Genomic DNA, 19271 nt, shown 5'->3' on the forward strand with positions numbered 1-19271 from the left:
TATAGGCCAGCATCAGAACTTTAAAGTCTATCCTCTGACGGACAGGCAGCCAGTGTAAGGACCTCATTGTCCTTCCAGGTACTGTAACTTGAAAATTTTTCACAGTAAATTTTTTTTCATTCCTTATTTAAATATCCCCAAATTATTGTTCAAAAACTGGTTAAATGAAAAAAAATTTTTTTGAGTGTGAGGCAGTGTTACCAGTTTTGGTGCGTTCATATATGAAGTCCTTTAATGATTTGCACATTTGCACATTGACTGTTTTGATTATCATTTTTTATGTAATTAAATTTACATATCACTTTAGTTCTCAGTTGATCAGTGAATTTAGCCATCTCGTGTCTCTTTGTGATCATTTACTTAATTTTGATTTTGTTGTGTATTATATTACTCCTTTTTGTCTGACAGAGGTAATTTTCCATCATTTTGTAGTCATTGTGTGACCATATTTTTGTGTCTCTGCTCAAATTCTATGATATTCTGTCTGATTTTGCCTGTTTTTAATCTCTTTGTAGCCACTCTATGCCTCTTTTTTGGCTACTTTGTATGTCTGCAGGGTTGTTTAGGTCATTTTTGCCTTTACGGTCATTCAAAGTCATTATGTGTATTCATCATATGTCTCTGCAACATATTTTTGACCCACTGGCCCATCCCCATTAAGGTTGTGCAAAAATCTATAAATAATTTTCAAGTGGGTTTTGACCTCTAGTATCTAGTGGAGTTTAAGTTAAAAAGAAAGAAGTAAAAAAGAAAAAAGACAAGGACTTAATGATAGCATGATTTTCTTGCTAATTTGGAAAGTTTATTGATATATCAGTATTTGTAAAGACGCATCACAACTAATAGAATTAATGTCAGACATGATACCTTCATACACACAATCAGAACTGAGAAATTGTTACAACTTGAGGTAGCTATTACAAAACTAATGGAATTAAGTGTGAGATTAGGAAGATTAAATTAAAACAAAAACCCTTGAATCTTTCAATATTATGGTATGATTCAGTGCTTGTTTATATCACAGCACATATTTTAACTTGTCATAGTAGGGAAAGCACAGGCTTGCTCTACTTGTGTGTTTGAGTGTTTGAGCCGGCTAGTTAGGTAGTGTGCCAATGAGCCAGCGTGCCTAATACAAAGACCTTGAAACTAAAGAAGCTATGTGGAAGTCAGCCAATGGTAACATGTATTATTTATACCTATGCTTTTCTTACACTGAAATGCTCTCCGCTGGGATGCTGCTGGACAAAGATAGGAGGTCATCACGTAAGGACATTTTGCTAGAACAAGCAGTATACAAAGACAATCTTAAGAAACTAATGGGTCACATTTCCATGTGATAGAACTGTGTGATTTATCACACACTGACTCAGTTTTGAAATGAGGATATTAACCTGTTACAAAACAAACTGGTGCAAACTGTGTAGATGTGCTAGATTAGTGGTTCAGTTGCTCATGAAATATTTAGGGAAAAAAAAAAAAAAAAGAAATATTTATTATGAAAGTAGAAATAAAAACTACAAGGTAGAGGTATTTTGGCAGTAGTGGCTTGGTACAAAGACTCCACTAGATGGAGCTAGATGGAGTGTTTCACAGTTTTCTTTCATCTGTGCTGAAGATCCAGTGGAGAAAAGACCAATTCAGTGTTTTGTCAGTCCGACCACTCATTCTCATCAAGCTCAGAGTCCTCCTCAGAGTCGCTGTACTCAACTGCAATGCGTCGGGAAAGGATGGTGGCTACGTCGTTCCCCACCGGCTCCCGCTTGCTCTGCTGCTCCTGCTGCTCTTGGACTTTCTTCAACTGGATGCCTAATGAGGGCACACACATGTAGAGAGAGGACAGAATATTATATGTCTGTATTGCACAGAGTGTTAGCTGCTCACATGTGTGCTCATCTGACCAGCTGGAAGCCATGCCAACTGCGTCTAAGCACGCTGACTCACCCATGCGGATGGCAGACAGCAGGTCACTTCTTGCGTCTCTCACAGGTTTGGTCTCACGTCTGCAGCCTTCACTGTGTCCCGCTAGGTGTGAGGGTGCAGATGGCGGAGGGAGAGGAGGAGGTGGGGGACCCGGGGGTTGAGGGACCGTGTGATTCCCTGGAGGAGGTATTGGTGGGAGTGGGCAGCCCGGGCCCGCGTGCCCAACGCCATTATGTGGCGCTGGAGGATGTGCACCCAGTGGAAAACCAAAGGCTGTCTGGGCTGATGGGATTGGAGGGCCGGGGGCAGGAGGTGGTGGGATAGACCTGTGTGACAGTAAAAGAAAGAGGATTAAGTTGCAGATGCCCAAAAAGAGTATATTATATTTCAATTTCTCTCACATACTTGTAATCTGCAGGGAGACGAATTGAACCGTTCATTCGGTCTGCAGCACGAGGCTCTGCTGCGGCATAGGTTACTCTCTTGTAGTTGACATCAATGCTTTGGTATTCATGCTCCACAGGTGGTGAGGGATGCGTGTTCCCAGGAACGTAATCGTGAGACTTGGCAGAGTTACAAGCAGCATGGGCAGGCACTGGAGGGATGGGGTAATCTAAGAGGTCAGGCCTGGATAAACAGTAAAAGAGAGTTTGTCATGCAGATGCAGATCCAGATGGTAGATTTGTTGTTACAATATCAAAGCCGACGCTTTACACAACAAAGATATTACAATTTGGGTCACAAGGTCCTATTTGTGAAAACGGATCTACCCCTCCTTTTGGGCACACACACACACACACACACGCACACACGCACACACACACACACACACACACACACACACACACACACACACACACACACACAAGTCCCCCCCATCTGCTAAGTTTTATTTTAAAAGTAACATAAATCTACAATAATTTTACAAATTTCTCCATAAAAATACAACTAGGATAAATAAGATCTACATCATTAGTCCCAAAGATGGGAAATTCTTTAATTCCCTCTGTAGCGTTGTATTATACAGAAAAATACATTGAAAACCTATCCAAAACACAATCTTGGTAGCTTCTCTAACCTCCCATCTGGCGAAAGGGAGCCCTCAGATGATGCTCCTCGCCTGAGACTCTGTGGATGTCTGTGATCTGGACGGAGCTCTTTATCAAACGCCATCATGTTCCACTCCTGCCTGCGGTTTCGTGCCTTTCTGACCTTCTTCACCTCACGCTGAATGGTGCTGCTGTCCACACATCGCTTCTGTTCCTGCAGAAACAACAGGAATACAGAGTTTGAGTAAGCAGTCAGTAAGTAAATACGTACATGCGTAAACATGATGGGTAAAATGCACTCTGACCCTATGCCTCCGCCTTTCTTTCCTCTTCTCCTCTGTGTCCTGAAGCATTTTCTCTTTCCACAGGTCAAAAAAGTATGATGGGTCAGAGTAGTATTTCATTGCATCAGTAGAATCCTCTCTGTATTTAAAAACCAATTTCCAACATTAACTGAAGACAGATATCTAACTTTAGAACAGTAAAAAAAGAAAGAAAAACAGTGCAGCACCTGTAAGCAGTGAGGTTGCTGAGAGGAGGAGGTCTGTCACTGCTGTTGTACATGTCGGCTACAGCACTAGGAAGGCTGCCCTTGGATAAAACCTGCTGGTCCTGGACACTCGAGCTTCTGAAGCCCTTCCTCATGTTTATGTCTTGAAGGGAAACTTTAAAAAAGCAAAATTAAGGAGGAAAGTTTGATATAAAGCGTGTAGGAATAACCATAGCAACAAACAGAAGAAGATTCACTGATACCCAATGAACTAACCCTCCTCCACACTGGAGTCTAGTTGGGTGACTTTGATGGCCAAGCGGTCAATTCGATCCTGAAGAGAGTTTGCGCGCACGTAAAAGGTGTTGGCTTCATTAAAAAGCTCCCCGAAAACATTTTCTGCATGCTTACCTGCAACCAGAGCAAGAAAGCGGGAGAGAATAGAGGAAAAGCAATAAATGGAAAGGTGTGTCAAATCTCAATAACATTTAAAAGATAATGGCACCTTAAAGGCAGAGTGTTGATATCAACTATCTAAATTAAACTGCTCAAAATGTTTGTTTCCATTACTCAGTCAGGGGCACATTTCAAACAGCTCTAGTCTGCTTAATGTAAAAGCTATAATTAGACTGCCTGTGTTTGTGTCTCCGCCCAGTTACTTTCCATCTTATCGTGCTGTTGTACAAATCTGTACGCTAAGCTCTAAGCTTCGGTAAGTTTACTAATCGCACACACACACACACACGGATGTACAAACTATCAAAGGATATGTTGTAGGATTTCTTCTTGTCTCCTCTCACTTATTTGTAACCACAAAAGCACACAGGCTTTCTAATCTTTATACAGACATTGCAACAACATGTTTAACATTAACCACTGTACTTCTGCACAAACCTGTGTACAGAGTGAAATGCATTTTAGCAACGACTGCAACAAATCACACACTGACAAATTTGATACCCTTAAAATATGTTCTTTGTTTGTTTCTCCCCTCATTCAAAGCCAGCAATTAAGTGACACTCTTATCTGATAATCCCTTTTAAAGGATTAAGAAAACAAAAGCACTCCTATGACATAGAGGGTATATGTCAATATGTCAAATTATTATCCCCAGAAAACTCAATGCGTATTGTGTTGTGTTACAGGACTGATATACACTATGTAGCCAACGGATTAGGTCACACCTCTTAATCTTTGAATTTAGGTATTTTCAGTCCCACTGCCACCGATGTATAAATTCAAGCACTAAGCAGTCTCCCTTTACAAACATCTTCAAAAGTGTCAATCCTCCTAAAGAATTTGAGTGTGGTGCTGCAACAGGATGTTACTGTTACAAAAAGTCAGTTTTTTTGAAATGCCTTCCTTCCTAAATGTTCCACGATCATTTGTAAGTGGCATGTAAAGTTACAGAGCAGGGAGAAAGTGCAGAGCTCCAAAGCTCCTCTAGCATTAACATCAGCACAAAAACTGCACTGGGAGCTTCATGGCCTGAGTTTCAATGGCTGAGCAGTTCCTCTAGAAGTAAGGTGTAGGAGGCCAAGTACTTTGGTCCATATTATGTATTAGTTGTGACAAATCGATCTGTTAAATGCATAATAAATCAAGCTAAAAATCACTGTGTGCAAATTAGTTTCCCACCCCATCACTTCTAACGATCTTTCACAACTTGAAGTAATTATGCCCTGAATATTTAGATAGTTTAGGTTTTTTACTGTATAATTTTCCTTATGATTTAAATTTTGATTTGCTTAATAGTGGCAACACCTTGATTGCATGTAATGAGCACAGGTTAAAGACGCATTGATACTTTATTCTGAATCTGATCAACTGTAAGCTTACTCAGACTGCTGAGCTGTCGAATTATAGCGGACAGCGTGTTGTTGGTTACACATTCCAGCTCGTTGCCAATTCCATCGGGCACGGCACTGTGGCACAGGTGCCGAGGCTCAATGTTCCTCTTCACCAGAGGCATGACCCCTTCTCACATCTCCCCAGCTGCTTGGAGTCAGAGGACAGAGCTGACAGCTCACTGCTTACTGCAACCTGTGGACTAGAACAATCAACATATTAATGCATAAAGTCGACGCAGTCACTAGTGTTCTCAAATTAAGTTAATAATTTCACTTTAAATGTGTCTTTATATTTAAAAAGCAACCCTGTAATGCATAATGCACAATGCATTAGTATGCTTGTTAGCTTTCCATGCTTTTACAATTTAAAAAGTGTGTGGGGAACGTGTAATAGAGAGACAAATTAAAAATGACACCTTTGAGGGTTTTTTTTTCCAATATTTGCTGCTTTGTACATTGGGCCACTTGCTGTTGAATGTCCCAGTTTATCACTACCTGTCAAAGTGGTACGCCTATTGTATGTAATTGTCCATTTTTGCAAAGAGGTTAACGTACTCGCTGCAACATCTGTTTTATTCAGGAACCTTATTGTGACAAAAGGGGAGCTAACACAGGCACTGTGCGACTGTTTTTTAAGCGAATTTGCATTCCTGTTTACATATCTATATCAGATGAAAACAAGGGATGGCCATGCCAGCACATTGTTAATATAGGTAACAACAAGAACATAAACTACCATATGTAATTTTAACAGCTGTTTTTGCAGCTCTGAAGCTCAAAGAAAATGTTAAATTATGGAGTGGATGCTCATTTAATGCTTGACTGACACTGAGGGAATGATTTTGGTGTAGCATCAGAGGTCCATTCTTCAATTCCCAAAAAACTACATGCTTATATTGTTGGTTAGAGCAAATGGGCTGTCTGTTAGTTTCTTATTATCATGCATATTATCAATTAATTTGAGCTCAGCCTCATGTATTTATTTATGATCAATTAATAACCAATAGCTGAATGGACAAAGGACAAAAGGACTGTTTTGTAGCATGTTCATGTTAAAACTTTGTGACCTTGGAAAATACAACTTTTATTTGTCCTCCTTAGACTGCTTTAGCTTTAGCTGGACCAGGCTTCCTATTTAGACAGTTAACATTTAATAAAAGTTCACTGAAACAACAAACTAATTACTTAAAATACAAAACTGTTCAATTCTATGATAACATTGTATTTTAAAAAAATGTTTTCAGTCACAGAATCTGGGGGGGTGGGAGTATGACGTTTCAGTTTTTAAAATTATTTTATTAATTACTTGTACAGGAAAAAAAAAAGGTTTTTCTTATACTAATACAGAAAACACAACCTGTAACAACAGACCTACATTCGCAGCAGCTGAAAACTTGGTCATGATTGTCCTACCATAGAATAGCTTTAGCGTTGGCTTGCCGGTTGGCTCGTTTTGTTCACGTCAGCACGCAGGGAAGAAGCTGTCAAAGTCGAGTCCAAGCTGTTTCCTCCAAATTAAACAGACTATTTGCTGGCCTGCTGCAGTCTGTAGTGTACTTTACGTTGACAGTCATCTCTGCAGGGCGGAGTTCACTCTGAAAACAAATCTCCAGTCCAAATCACAGCTTGAGCCATGAGGGGATTTAGTCAGCAGATTACTCCTGTCATCCAATCACAGTCGCCATGGCATCCAGTATTTTATTTCAGGATGTATTAGTCCTATTTTTAAGGGCCACAAGTCAACCTTCTATGAATCGGATATTCGTGTGCCAACCTCAAGTTTTTGACATCAAATCAAGACCGAATGAAAAGTTTAACTTTAGTGTGACACAGACGCTGCTTATCACTTTTTGATAAGCAGTAAAAATTTTATTGACCGTTTTAACAAAGTGATTAATTAGCAGAAAAAATTAATATATACAGTGGTTAAAATCTGCATAGTATTCTCAATTCTAAGGGTTAATTTTGTGCATTCTTTAACTTTTGCTCCTTATGTTTTTGTGTGTATGGGTGTCTGTTGTGTGTGTGTTATCACTTCACTTCAGATCAACTACTTGGCGTAAACAGGAGTGTGTCGGTCCCCTTTAGGCTATTAACATCACAGTAGGAATGACCTGGATTAAGAGTGAAATGAGACACTCAGAATTTTATTTGAAAGCTACACACACACACACACACACACACACACACACACACACACACACACACACACACAGAGATATACTGTTTTTTTTCTCACAGATGGCATAATCTGGCCTGTGGGAGGGAGTACTGTAACCCACATATCAGGGCTTAAACCTTTTTAAGTAGCACACTGTGAAATTATGATTCAGTTATTACAGGAGCATACCCTATTCTGAGACATTGTCTAATCCAGCTGTCTCAATGCAGTTTGTACAAGTGATAGTTTAAAGTTAACTCCTTATTTTTGCTTTCTTTTTTTGTCCAGATTGAGCAAATTTTTTAAAATATAGAGGAAGAATTGAGATGCGCATAAATACACTTTAAAGGTGGTTCTTTGTCATCTAGCGATGTCTTTTCCAGTTGCTGTGGAATAACTGCCTCTCTGGGGCAATGAATTGCTTGCTTGCTGCAGTCCTCTGGAATCATGACCTAAAAGCAAACCCTTTGTCACTCATCATTCCCTGGTAACTATCAGACCAGAGCTCTGTCATCTGACCTGAAGCGCTTGCTGTCTAATACATGTGCACGGGGTAGCTCGTTATTGAATCTGTAATTTTTCATGTATATTTTTTGTTAAAGTGTTTCATGATTTGCAGAAAACGTCACCAAGACACATAGAGTTTCATGTTCTTTTTGTCTCTAGAGGGCACTGAAGCATTACTTTTTTCCAGCCTCCTGTAGAGTCTTTTACGGAAGAGTAGTCTGAGGGTAGCATTGCCACTCTTTACATGATAAATATTTCCTTTTGAAATAAAAGGAAATATGAGTATCCAGGCTCGTTCACTGTGACATATCCCAACACTTGCCCTGAATGCTTTTTTTATTTGAGTTTTGGGGCTAATAGAAGTTTGGGGGTTGCAGCTCTCCTTGGTGTTGGTCTAATTCTTTCTGGGTCTGCACTACAAAATAACGATTCTCATGTATTGCCTCATTGTCTCATGCTGTAAACATTCTGATTACATTAATATAATGGTATACTTTTTTTTTTGCTGTATTTATTAGTCATAGCCACTCAAATGCACAGTAATATATGATTTTGAGCCACCCATCTCTTTCTTTTTTGGTTTTGATTCCAAGGAGTCAGACTTTTTTTAATTAAAAAAAGAAGCTCTTTAGCAATAGTTCCCCAGGTTTTCTGAAGGTCTTTCAAAGTTTTCTTCTTCTCTTTTTTTTGACACCAGTTGCATTTTTTTACAGTCTTTGTATCTGACTAATTAAAGGGGATTTTGGTTTGTTTATTTCTTTCTCTCTTTATTTGTTATGCCACTTACCAGTGATCTATGAATCATTCAAGCATAACATGACACCCAGCTCAAGGGATGAACCAGACAACTTAACATTTTTATCTTTCTATCTTTCAGGCAATATTCAAAAACACAAGTGGTCATACCAAATATTGTCGTCCAAGCTTGTTAGACTCATACAAACTCAGTTTGAAAACCATTTATGTTACCCCATGTTTCAGTTGCTGTGGCTCAAGACTTTTGCACGTTACTGTAAATAATCTGAAGAATACATAAAATATGAGAAACTGTTATGAGCGTTTATTTATTTTTTAATCATCTTTTGCACATGGAACTAACATTTGCATCTAAACATCAGAAAATGTAAAACATTTCTTGCAGTTTTTTTACACAGTTCCTCTAAACACTGTCCACTTCCTCAGTCTTAAACAATAGTCGCAAAGAAGAAGAAAAACAAGGCAACAGTAACCAGGACAGTCGTCTGTTACTTTTAATCTTAAACATCAAAGTTTGAAGCTCCAGTGTTCCTATCCATGGGATAAAGAGAAAGAGTATGTTCAGAGGGTGCAGTCATTGAGTTTTTATGTATTTGGTAATTTATTTTATTTCTGAATTCACCATGTTTTAAATTAAAGCATGCATAAAAAGTGTTATCAACAAGTTAGCATAAAGGCTAACTTCTACGGTGTCGATAAGCTAGCAGTTCTACTTGCACAGAGGGTTAAGTAAGCTAAGCTAACGCTAGTTCCAGTTTAAGATTTTGGTGGAATTACAAAATGATAAGAATGACAACATCACGTTTCAGTAGGGCAGTCAGTGTTTTTCTTTTGTTATGAATTAGTGTGTTGTTATATGGTTGCTGTTTGTAGTCTGAAGAAACTGCGGCTAAACCTGACTTTAAACGTCTGTTTGTAAGAACAACAGCGAATCTAGCATCAAGCTAAGAGATGTCTTCACCACTACAGCCAGGTAAGCACCCAAATCATATGTAAAAATTAATTGCTAGTTTTTCACAAAGTTTTGGTGATATTTGTAGTGTCATTTCATCGGATGAAATATGTACTTATTTAGAAATCTGGACCTTATTGGTTAAAAAAAGTGTTGTGAAATTGTAAAATGTAAATATAGCACTTAACTCCAATGTTGTGAAAAAATATTTGCCCACTCTTTAATTTCTTTTCCTGTGTCATATGTGTCACACTTTAATGTTTCAGAACATCAAATAAATTTGAATACTGGGCAAAGATAATCCACATAAATATAAAATTCAGTTTTTACATGATGAATTAATTTATTTTGAAAAAAATACTATCTAAATCTGTGTTAAAAAATAATTGCCGCCCAAACCTAATAACTGATTGTACCAGCTTTGGCAGCAAGAACTGCAGTCACATGTTAGGAATAACTGTCAACGAGTCTTTGAAATCACTGTGTATGAATCCATGGTCCATGCTTCTTCCCCAGACCATCACACTTAACCAGCACCATGTTTGGCTGTTGGTATGATGTTTTTGTTTTTATCCCAGGTGTAACAAGAATTAGACCTTCCAAAACCTTTTAATTTGTCTCATCAGTCAACAGAATATTTTCACAAAATTCTTGGGGAATGCTTTTTGGTAAATTTGAGACGAGCCTTTGAGTTCCTTTTGATCAGCAGCATTTCTTTAACGATGTGAAACATGCAAGTGTGAAAAATACACACACACATACACAAAAACTGTTTCAAAGCACTGTATTGAAAACTATTTTTAGGGTTTGTTTTGACTGTCTTCAGTGCAGGACAGACAAAGCATGTCCACAAATGAGGTGATAGGTCTGCTGTTGAAAGAGCAGGAGGAAAGGGAGAAGAGGAAAAACACATCTCTCCCTACTCAAGACCTCACAGGCATGTCAACGTCTGAGGTTAATCAAGGTGGGTGAAGAAAGAGCAGAATGCAGTGTTTTAAAGGTTACATTTGGTTTGAAGGATTGCTCTCTAGTGTTGACATGACTTATTCTCTTTGCTTAGACATTTCTAAGAGAGACAGCAGTGAGAACTGGATCCTCATGTCAGAGAAGAATGCGCAGCTAAAGGTAATGTAATTAAAGGGTCTAAGGCATAGTTTTTGCAAAATCAGCAGTTGCATTAAACAAAAGAAAAGAAAACTTTAGAGGTCCATCATAAGCCCATCAAAATTAGATAGAGATACAGACACTATTATTTTCTCTTACATTAGTTCTTATAATTGTACAACTATGGTTGCATATTTCAAAAATCATTGAAACTAATTTCTGTTTGAGGGGTGGCTCAAAACTTTTGCACATTGTTCTACTTCTATTAAAATGTTTAGCTTGTTTTTCTAGACCCAAGAAGAATCCCTCAATTGTAAGGACTAATCCTGAGGTCGAGATTATTTCAAAATTCATGTGAGCAAAAGTACAAATATCCTGCTCTTAAATGAAGCTATAGAGATTTTAATCTGACAAACTTTTAATTTGAATGAAAAGATGTTTGGGATTAGCCTTACTTAGGATTTCGCTACAGCCTGGAGAGACTGGAAGCGGGGGAAATAAAATCAAATTTTGTTTGTTAAAAAAGAAGGACGTATTGGCTCTTAAGCGTTATCTCTTCCTTGATTTATATTTCCTAAAATCTGGAACTATTTTTTCAATTGTATGCACATAAAGTCTAGCATATTTCATTATTTCTTTAATAAATGCGTTTTCTGTTAGAAAACAGTCATCAAAGCTTTTCTGTCTTTTAATTATGACAAATTTACAGTATGTTAATCTTATGTTGTTAAATAATCCAGTTTGATGATAAGGTGATCAGTTCAAAGATTAAGACGACCGCAAAGGCCATGACTGCACAGAAGTATGTAGTACAAAGACTTGAAGATTTCAAGGCATTTGAAGATTGCTTTTTGAAAGAATTCCTCACCTCTGTCGAGAAGAAAGTTATGGATGCCCAAAATCTGTAAGCATCAGAAAATTCCCCATATCAAAATGGGATATTTTGATATAAATATTGTTTTGAATAGGGGATGGGTTGATTTAAATATAATTTTCTGTTGTAATAACTGTAAAACTGCTTTTTTAGCAGGTTGAAAAACTCAAGTAGCTCCATACAGGAAATGAATGATAAGATTGAGAAGGTCACCGATGAAACAGCAATATTAAAAAGGTATGGCTAACAATAGGAATATCATGCATGTCACTTAAATGCGGTACGCATCGGTTTAATGCATAGATCTGTAAAAGAAAGTGACAAATTTGGAATAAGTAGCATGCTAAAGCTTTCTTCTTTATAGTGAAGTTGCCAAGATTGAGAAGGTTCTGAATGAATATAAGAGGTACAGGAGAGTTCTGTTCAAGCTTTCTCCTCCCGAGTGGCAGGAAGCCCAGAAAGCAGCGACTTTAACAACCAAAGGCTTGCCAGACAGACCAGATGGTAGGAAAACAACATTAAATGGATACGGGTCAGACTGGTGTGGGTTTCTTAAATAGGAGACCAGCCTTTTATTAAAAAATAAACCGTGTCTGAGTTACTATTGAATGCATTATAACTGCTGGCATAGAAGCTCACATACATCTGATCTGTAAGTATGAACTTTAACACAGGCTTGGAGAAAGATCTGGATTCCACTCCAGATAGAGTGCTGCCTCCCACCAGTGAGTCTACACTGTTCTCAAACCACAGTGATGCCGTGTAAGAAAGCACACACACACTATCACCAGTTGGTTCTTTTCTATCAATTCTCAGGTCATTTAATTTGATTAGTTAGTTTGATTAGTTTTAGTTTTGTTGGATAATTTAATCTGTGATGTTATCAGAGCAACAGGGAGCAATGCAACAACAGCAAAGAAGGTGGTAGGAGTTCCAGCAGAATAAAACTTTTTAAAACTATGATCTTAAAATCTATTTCATTTCAGGGTGAAGAATTCCCAGCTGAATGGAAACAACACAATCTATGAGGTCAGAGTTAGTGAGTCTAAAACCAAAGATCATTAAAGCAACAGCCATTTTCATCAGGAGGCTTTATTTACAGTGCTCACTTACCTTTCCCTGCAGGACAAGCTGGAACTATATAACTTCGATCCCCTGGAGGTAATCGTCCTGCTGTCAGAGCTGACTGACCAGAACCTGTCTCTGATTCACAACATCACCAGGATGGATAAGAAAATGGAGCACACTTTCGAGGTCACCATAAAGAAAATGTGAGAATCGCGGTTTTTCTAACAGTTCTTTCAAAGCCAGGTGTACACAGCATGAATTTTGGCTTTTGTGAAGAAGTCCTCACAGTATCTTGCAGATCTCTCGTGACAGCGGTTGGTTGCTTTTTGAACTTACAATTTATGTGACTGCTGCTATGTCTGCTAACCAAGCAAAAGGAAAGCACCAAGGATAGATAGATAGATAGATAGATAGATAGATAGATAGATAGATAGATAGATAGATAGATAGATAGACTCTTCTTTGTGTCAAGGAAAGAGGAAGAAGAGCAGCTAAACATGCATGTAGAAGATATGAAGGAGAGAGTTGACATCAAAAAGAAGAGAATGGCCATGCTTAAAAAGAGTGTTCGTCTCCATGAATCAATAAAGACAGAGGACCAGGTAATGATGCAGAGTGTACTTTATGCTCGACTTTTTTAATATATCATCCTATTTGAAATCAAAGCAGCCTTGGGGAACCTTTTTTTCTCTCATCTTCTACAACTGTCTTACATACAGGATATTATGTTGAATGATTTGGCGATTAAGGTGGCAAAGGTGTATTCCTCATGCGTCGATGAACGGCCGACCCAACTCACCACTTTGGAGATGCTGACTGGTTTTGAGCACCATATATCTCTGCTGTTCCAGCAAGTTGAGAGCATCCCAGAGGACGTGCTGAAAACACTGAGGAACATCAAGGACAGCGAGAAGAGGAGCAGGTTTGTCTCACTGAACGCAGATGTTTAGTAAACAGGGCTAACTTGTGAATAGTAAATTTTATCCACCTCCTTAATCTCCAGTTTTTATTTAACAATCCAGAAAGATAAAAATGGGTTTTGTTTCTGTTTATATTTTAATTCCTGTCTTTGGTGCATTGACAAAAATCCAGTATACTGTATAACTACCTCTCTTATTACATGTTGTTACACACTCCAGACAGCGAGAGGAAAAACTTAAACTGGAGATGGAGCAACACAGAGAAAGGATGAAGGAGTGCATTCAGAGATCGCTGGATGAAGCCAAGAAAACAGTGAGTCATTTAACATAGATTCATACAACATTAAATACATTCTGTACTTGCATTAAGTCAGTGTGCCACATATATAAGTGGTTGTTGTGTGATGTTAGGGGGAACATCTGTAAAAATGCAGCTCAACACAAACACACAGAATGCTCTTCTTACAATTGAGAAATGTTACCTCTAGCTTTGAGAAATAAAGACACTTAGCCTCTCAATGCTCTACCAACAAATCAATTTTAGTTAGCTTAGAAAAAAATCTCATAGCAAGTTATATCCTACTGATGGTTAAGGCTCCACCTTTAAAATCTTATAGTATGGACGAAAGCTCATGCCCAGATGTTTCCCGGTCAAGAAGAAGATTGAAGTTGTTGATGAGGTCATCACCTTGATGGAGGACTTCCGTTCCCACCTCTTCACCGAGGACTCAGATTAAAAATAAGTACAAATGCTCTACTTGTTACACCTGTCTGAGTCCATGTTTTCACAGGGATTGTGTGATAATCACAACTTCAGGTCTAAAAAACTGGGGAGGATGTGTAAAATGTAAATAAAAACAGAATGGAATGATTTGCAAGTCTCACAGACCAACATTTTATTTATGGTAAAACATAGAAAACTTTTAGTATTTAGTATTTTAGTATTTAATGAAATTTTCTATTTGATGGCAGCAAAACGTCTCGGAAAAGTTGGGATGATAATGACACGTAAGTGGTAATAAAAAGCAGCTGGAATCCTAAATCAGACAACGGGGCAACACTCCCGCCCTAAAAGTCCAACAACTGGTCTCCTCAGTTTGCAGACGATTGTTCTTAGAAGAAGAGGGGATTCTTCTCAGTGGTAAACGTGCCCCTTCCCAACTTTTTTGAGATATGTCACTGCCATAAAATTAAAAAAAATAGCCATTTCTTTTTTAAAATTGTACATTTTAACAGTTTGATGTTTTCTATATTCTACTGTAAATAAAATATGGGTGTATGACATTTCAAAATCCCTGCATTCTGTTTTTATTTACACAGCCTTCCCAACATTTTTGGAATTAGGGTTGTAATAAAGCAGCAGTTACAGCTGATGTTCTAATTACAGCAGGGGTCATACTGACTCCTCAATAACCTGAATGTTGCCATCTAAAATCATTATTACTTAATGATCAGCCATTTGTGTCTGAATGTCAGCTCACTTGCAGCTTGGTCATGGCTACAGTTTTTCATATTAATGTGTAGTTTGAAAACTGTCTTCTCTCTTTCTGACTTTCTTAGCGGTGTAAAATCGGTGAGGTCTTAAATATTTTTCACAATGGCATAATCTCTTAGCCAGCTCAGAAGTATTAACCTCAATAGAGTGCTTACCCTCCCCATTATCATCATCATTGACCCTACTGGTGTCCCCCAATGTAGCCAACCACCAGCTTACCCACTTATTGCACACTGCCCTAAACACTCACACCTCCATCATCCATTACACACAGACTGCCTCTCCTCTGATATTTGTCGCCCTATTATGGCTTTCTAGTCCTACTCTCTGCTGGTCACTGCCAATGCCTTGGCAGTTATTTCTCAGTAAATGAGTAACAGACACACACACAGACACATATACAAGCACACACAAACACAAACTGTATCGGAAGTATTGATATATAATTTACCACAATTAAATGATTTTTTTTTGTAGTAATCCTTAATGTGTGAGTTTTCTTAAAGGAAAGCGAAGTTTCTTTCATATTCTGAATAAGATAAAAAGACATTGGTCAGTATGTACTTTTTCCCATGTAGTTTGTACCTCTCAAACAGATATATTCAGTGCTCTGCACCATGTGAGTTTGGAGAATGAATTTGAAGAGGTAATACATGAAAAGTAATAGACAAGGCACTCACAGGTGAAGAAATAATTTCCTGGTGTGGCATAATATTGGAACATTTAAATGCATCATTTCTTGAGTTGGAAAATGTAGTTTTTAGTCTTTACATAGTGGTGGGCTCAATGTCTTAATAAATATGACAGATAAAGATTAAGATACTTGTAAACAGTTTTGAGCTGCACTCATCAACTACTGTATTAGGTACACCTGGCTAGTACTGGGTTGGACCCCCTTTTGCCTTGTCCAACTGTAAAAAAAATATTTGCAATATTTATGTATTTTTCTTATGCTTTGCAATGGCGATGCTGAAGTTTAACAGCACTGCTTCTTTTGTGCTTAAAGAAATCATTACAATTTACCATACCTTATCATTATAAAGCTATCATTAAATTATCCAACTGTTTTCTTCTTATCCTGTTTACAATGGGCCTTCACAAAACACAAAAACTTCAATTTTCCCATAGCAGAGCACAGCACATCACACCGCAGTGGGAAAAATAATCAGCCAGAGCTTAAAGCTGTATCAAAAGCCTCACAGTTCCTGAACAGCCGCCTTCAGAGGGGGTGACTCTTAGAATGCCTCAGCTTGTTTGTCTCATGGTTTAAGTGGTGCACATAGCCATGGAAAGATCATTAAATCACTGTTTTACCACTTGGCTTAATCCCCACAACAAAGGGAGAAGATACAAAAAAAAAAAGGAGAAACTGGAGAGAAAAAAAATGGTGGGTGAGATTAAGTAGAAACTTGATGGATCTAAACTGACGGCTCTGTTTCCCAGCGTTGCCAAGGGGAGTTAAGAATCTTGATTCCACATCTCCCAGTCTGAAGAGTGGCTGCTGAACGGACGTTCCCCGTTTACCCCTGCAGTGGCTACACCCTCCCTTGTAGTGTCCGCTGCTGTGGCCATCTGCCGGATTACCCAGCAGGATATATTTTTATAGAGAGCATCCTATTCATATCCTGCCTGCAAAGGTTTACATTAAGGTTGAACTCGGGTGCACTTACAATGGCAGATGAAATAGGCTCTATCCTTCTTACAGCACCCCTCCCCATCTTCTCACTGTTTGGCAGACAGATAGCAGTGGGTTGAAAGGGGGGGCTTCACTGTGGCATGAAAGAGGATCTCATGCGATGCCACTGTCTGCTGCTGATTTTTTTTCAGGCACTGACAATAAAGTGGTGCCCAGCATGAAAAAAAACATTTGTATGTGCCAAGTGCGATTGTTTCTTCTAATAGGCATCAACAGGCCAACTTCGCCGTGTTACCATACAGGTGAACTCATTCCTGGGAAAATGTTTTTCTCTTTCTCAGCCTCGTAGGCGCGATGGCGTCCCCCTTTTTCCTCGGCCTAACGGGATTAGTCGTGCCAGTGCTACCCCGGCTGTCACGGTACTGTCTACTTCCCATCTCTCTTCTGGGCCTCTAATGTGATTAACCCATTCCCTGTGGTCCAAATGGTTCTGGAGGGTGGGTAGAGGGAAGGGGGTGGAGTGGAGCGCCCCCTTGGCATGTTCCACCCCATGGCTAACGCACCATCATTGGTACTTTTGAGGTCGGAGGTCTGTTAGGGCGTGCAGATGACTACAAGTGTGTAAAGAAAGAACTCATAGTCGCTGACACCTACATGTAAGGATGTCACTGAAATCATTTTAGCGGTCGTTTTATATCAATTTCCTTAAAATCACCATTATGGACCCTCGGGCTTTTAAGGCTTTCAAAATCTGGTTCTTGCCTGTTTAAGCCTGATCATATTCCATTCAGGCACCTCAATTAGTAATGAAAATCTGTTCAAGCTGATTTGTATTATGACTTTTGCTTTCAAAGACTGCAGCCCTGAATATTGACTGCTTTTTAAGCGGAGACAATAATAATTGCCTACGCCCATCATCTTGTCAAACGTCAGCGTTGCGGGGCTTCGCCTGTTTAACACATGTCACGCTCATTTTCAACTCATCTGCTGCAAGTCTTCTTCAGGGCATCTGCTGCACGCCGAGGATCACATGCCCTTTGCCACTGCTCAGAGGGAGAAGCCTCAGACCCAAGAGCGACATACAAAACCCAGAGCTGAAATCACCTTTACAGTGGCAAGCACTTGTCACTACACATTATATATCTGTGCGGTGACATACGGCATACTGTAGCCTCTCAGTATAATGAGGAAAATTCATTAACATGTGCGTGTTAACTGTTATGTTAACAAATTAGATTCCTGATGAAAAGGCCAGACTCTAGACAAGTTTGTTGTTTACAGGAAAAATGACACTATTAAAAAACATGAAAACTTTTCTTTTATTATAATCATGTTTATTCAATTTACACCTTACCTCAAAAATGAAAAACTACTTGCTATTAGGTCTTTTGAAATTTTTTTGCTACATAGTAGTGTTTTTATATTGAAAGTTTGCAACAAGCTACACAATTATATTATTATGAGAACTTTATTAAATAGATTTTAATAAGTATCTGTTAATCCTGGTTGAAGTTTGAAGAGTACAGATGATAGAACAAAACTGCCAACCTGGTCCAACGACGTCTATCCTCACGCTGCGTGCAGAAGGGTTCACGTGAGTCCACAGCCGTGGTCGGGCGACAGCACGGAGAATTAGGAGTCTTAATTAAGATTTTCTTACACCTCTACATGTGCTGTTCGAAAGCGAGACAACAGGCTTGAATAGGGTGGGGGCACGGTGGATTTTTAAACAGCTGCCTGCACTGAAACAAACCCCAAAGTTGATGTGAGGATCCACACAATGCAAGAATGTGTGTCAGTTTAGCCACTCCTTCAAAGAGCATCCATGAGATGGTGTGTGTGTCGGAGAAAGGTGTCAGTATGTGCACTTATCTACATTAAGTGTATATGTTTACACTTAAGACACTGGTTAAAGAGAAAAGAGACAACAATCTGACATTGTGGTTGAAAGACAATGCCATGCTTGAGGGGGTAGCACCGCTTGTGTGGAGATTTGGTGGGTTTCCAATCCTGATATCCAGCCGAGCACCATGTAATGGAAGGTGACGCTTATTGTATTAGTAAGAGCTAATGAGTGTCTAAAAGCCTGTGTGACTGTGTGCGCCAAGGAATCTCATCGTGTGTGGGGGGGTGGTAGGAAGAACAATATATCTGCTAAGTAGAGGAGGCCATGAAGTGCAGCATGGAGAAAAAAACAGGTCCACCATCAATGCAGAACTCACGAGGCACGCGAGGCCTCAGAGTTCTGTGCATTTAGGTTGTAATAAAGATATAAAGAGGAGAAAGTGACGAAGAAGTTTTAATTGATGATAAGTTTAGACAGGTAAACTTTAGTTACAGTTGGGTGCGTTTGCAGTGAAGCTTGAAGTGAAGTGAAGTGTCAAGTAGACACGTAAAACGCCCACTTCTCTTTCAGACTGAGTGAAAAAAATATTGAGGTATGATGCTGGCATGTTTAGATGATTTAATTTGATTTATTTTTGAAT

General features: G+C 38.9%; 2 protein-coding genes across 7 annotated transcripts; one reads left to right on the forward strand and one right to left on the reverse strand.

Annotated features, from left to right (window-relative positions):
* Positions 1-777: 777 nt before the first annotated feature.
* On the reverse strand, positions 778-6900 carry wasf3a (WASP family member 3a). Its single transcript, XM_082547952.1, has 9 exons — positions 6726-6900; positions 5302-5512; positions 3739-3873; positions 3484-3637; positions 3278-3395; positions 3002-3186; positions 2329-2550; positions 1945-2249; positions 778-1809 (listed from the first exon to the last, which is right to left on the reverse strand). Exons 2-9 carry the CDS (start codon positions 5432-5434, stop codon positions 1652-1654), a joined length of 1410 nt encoding a protein of 469 aa, XP_082404078.1. The 5' UTR covers positions 5435-5512; positions 6726-6900; the 3' UTR covers positions 778-1651.
* Positions 6901-9019: 2119 nt separating this feature from the next.
* Positions 9020-16456, forward strand: LOC309715351 (cilia- and flagella-associated protein 100-like). Of its 6 annotated transcripts, none has more exons than XM_082548398.1 (14): positions 9020-9332; positions 9610-9709; positions 10515-10652; positions 10749-10813; positions 11533-11696; positions 11820-11903; positions 12031-12170; positions 12341-12428; positions 12653-12695; positions 12792-12937; positions 13207-13336; positions 13454-13656; positions 13874-13967; positions 14272-16456. In XM_082548398.1, the coding sequence occupies exons 2-14, from the start codon at positions 9688-9690 to the stop codon at positions 14389-14391; spliced, it is 1437 nt and encodes a 478-aa protein (XP_082404524.1). In that variant the 5' UTR covers positions 9020-9332; positions 9610-9687; the 3' UTR covers positions 14392-16456. The 6 variants fall into 6 exon arrangements, with proteins under 6 accessions (XP_082404524.1, XP_082404525.1, XP_082404527.1 ...); XM_082548399.1 differs by having other exon boundaries at positions 9657-9709; XM_082548401.1 differs by having other exon boundaries at positions 9665-9709.
* The last annotated feature ends 2815 nt before the right edge of the window (positions 16457-19271 follow it).

This window comes from Aulonocara stuartgranti (genome assembly GCF_965226115.1).
Source record: "Aulonocara stuartgranti genome assembly, chromosome: 10".
Classification (NCBI taxonomy): Eukaryota; Metazoa; Chordata; class Actinopteri; order Cichliformes; family Cichlidae; genus Aulonocara; species Aulonocara stuartgranti.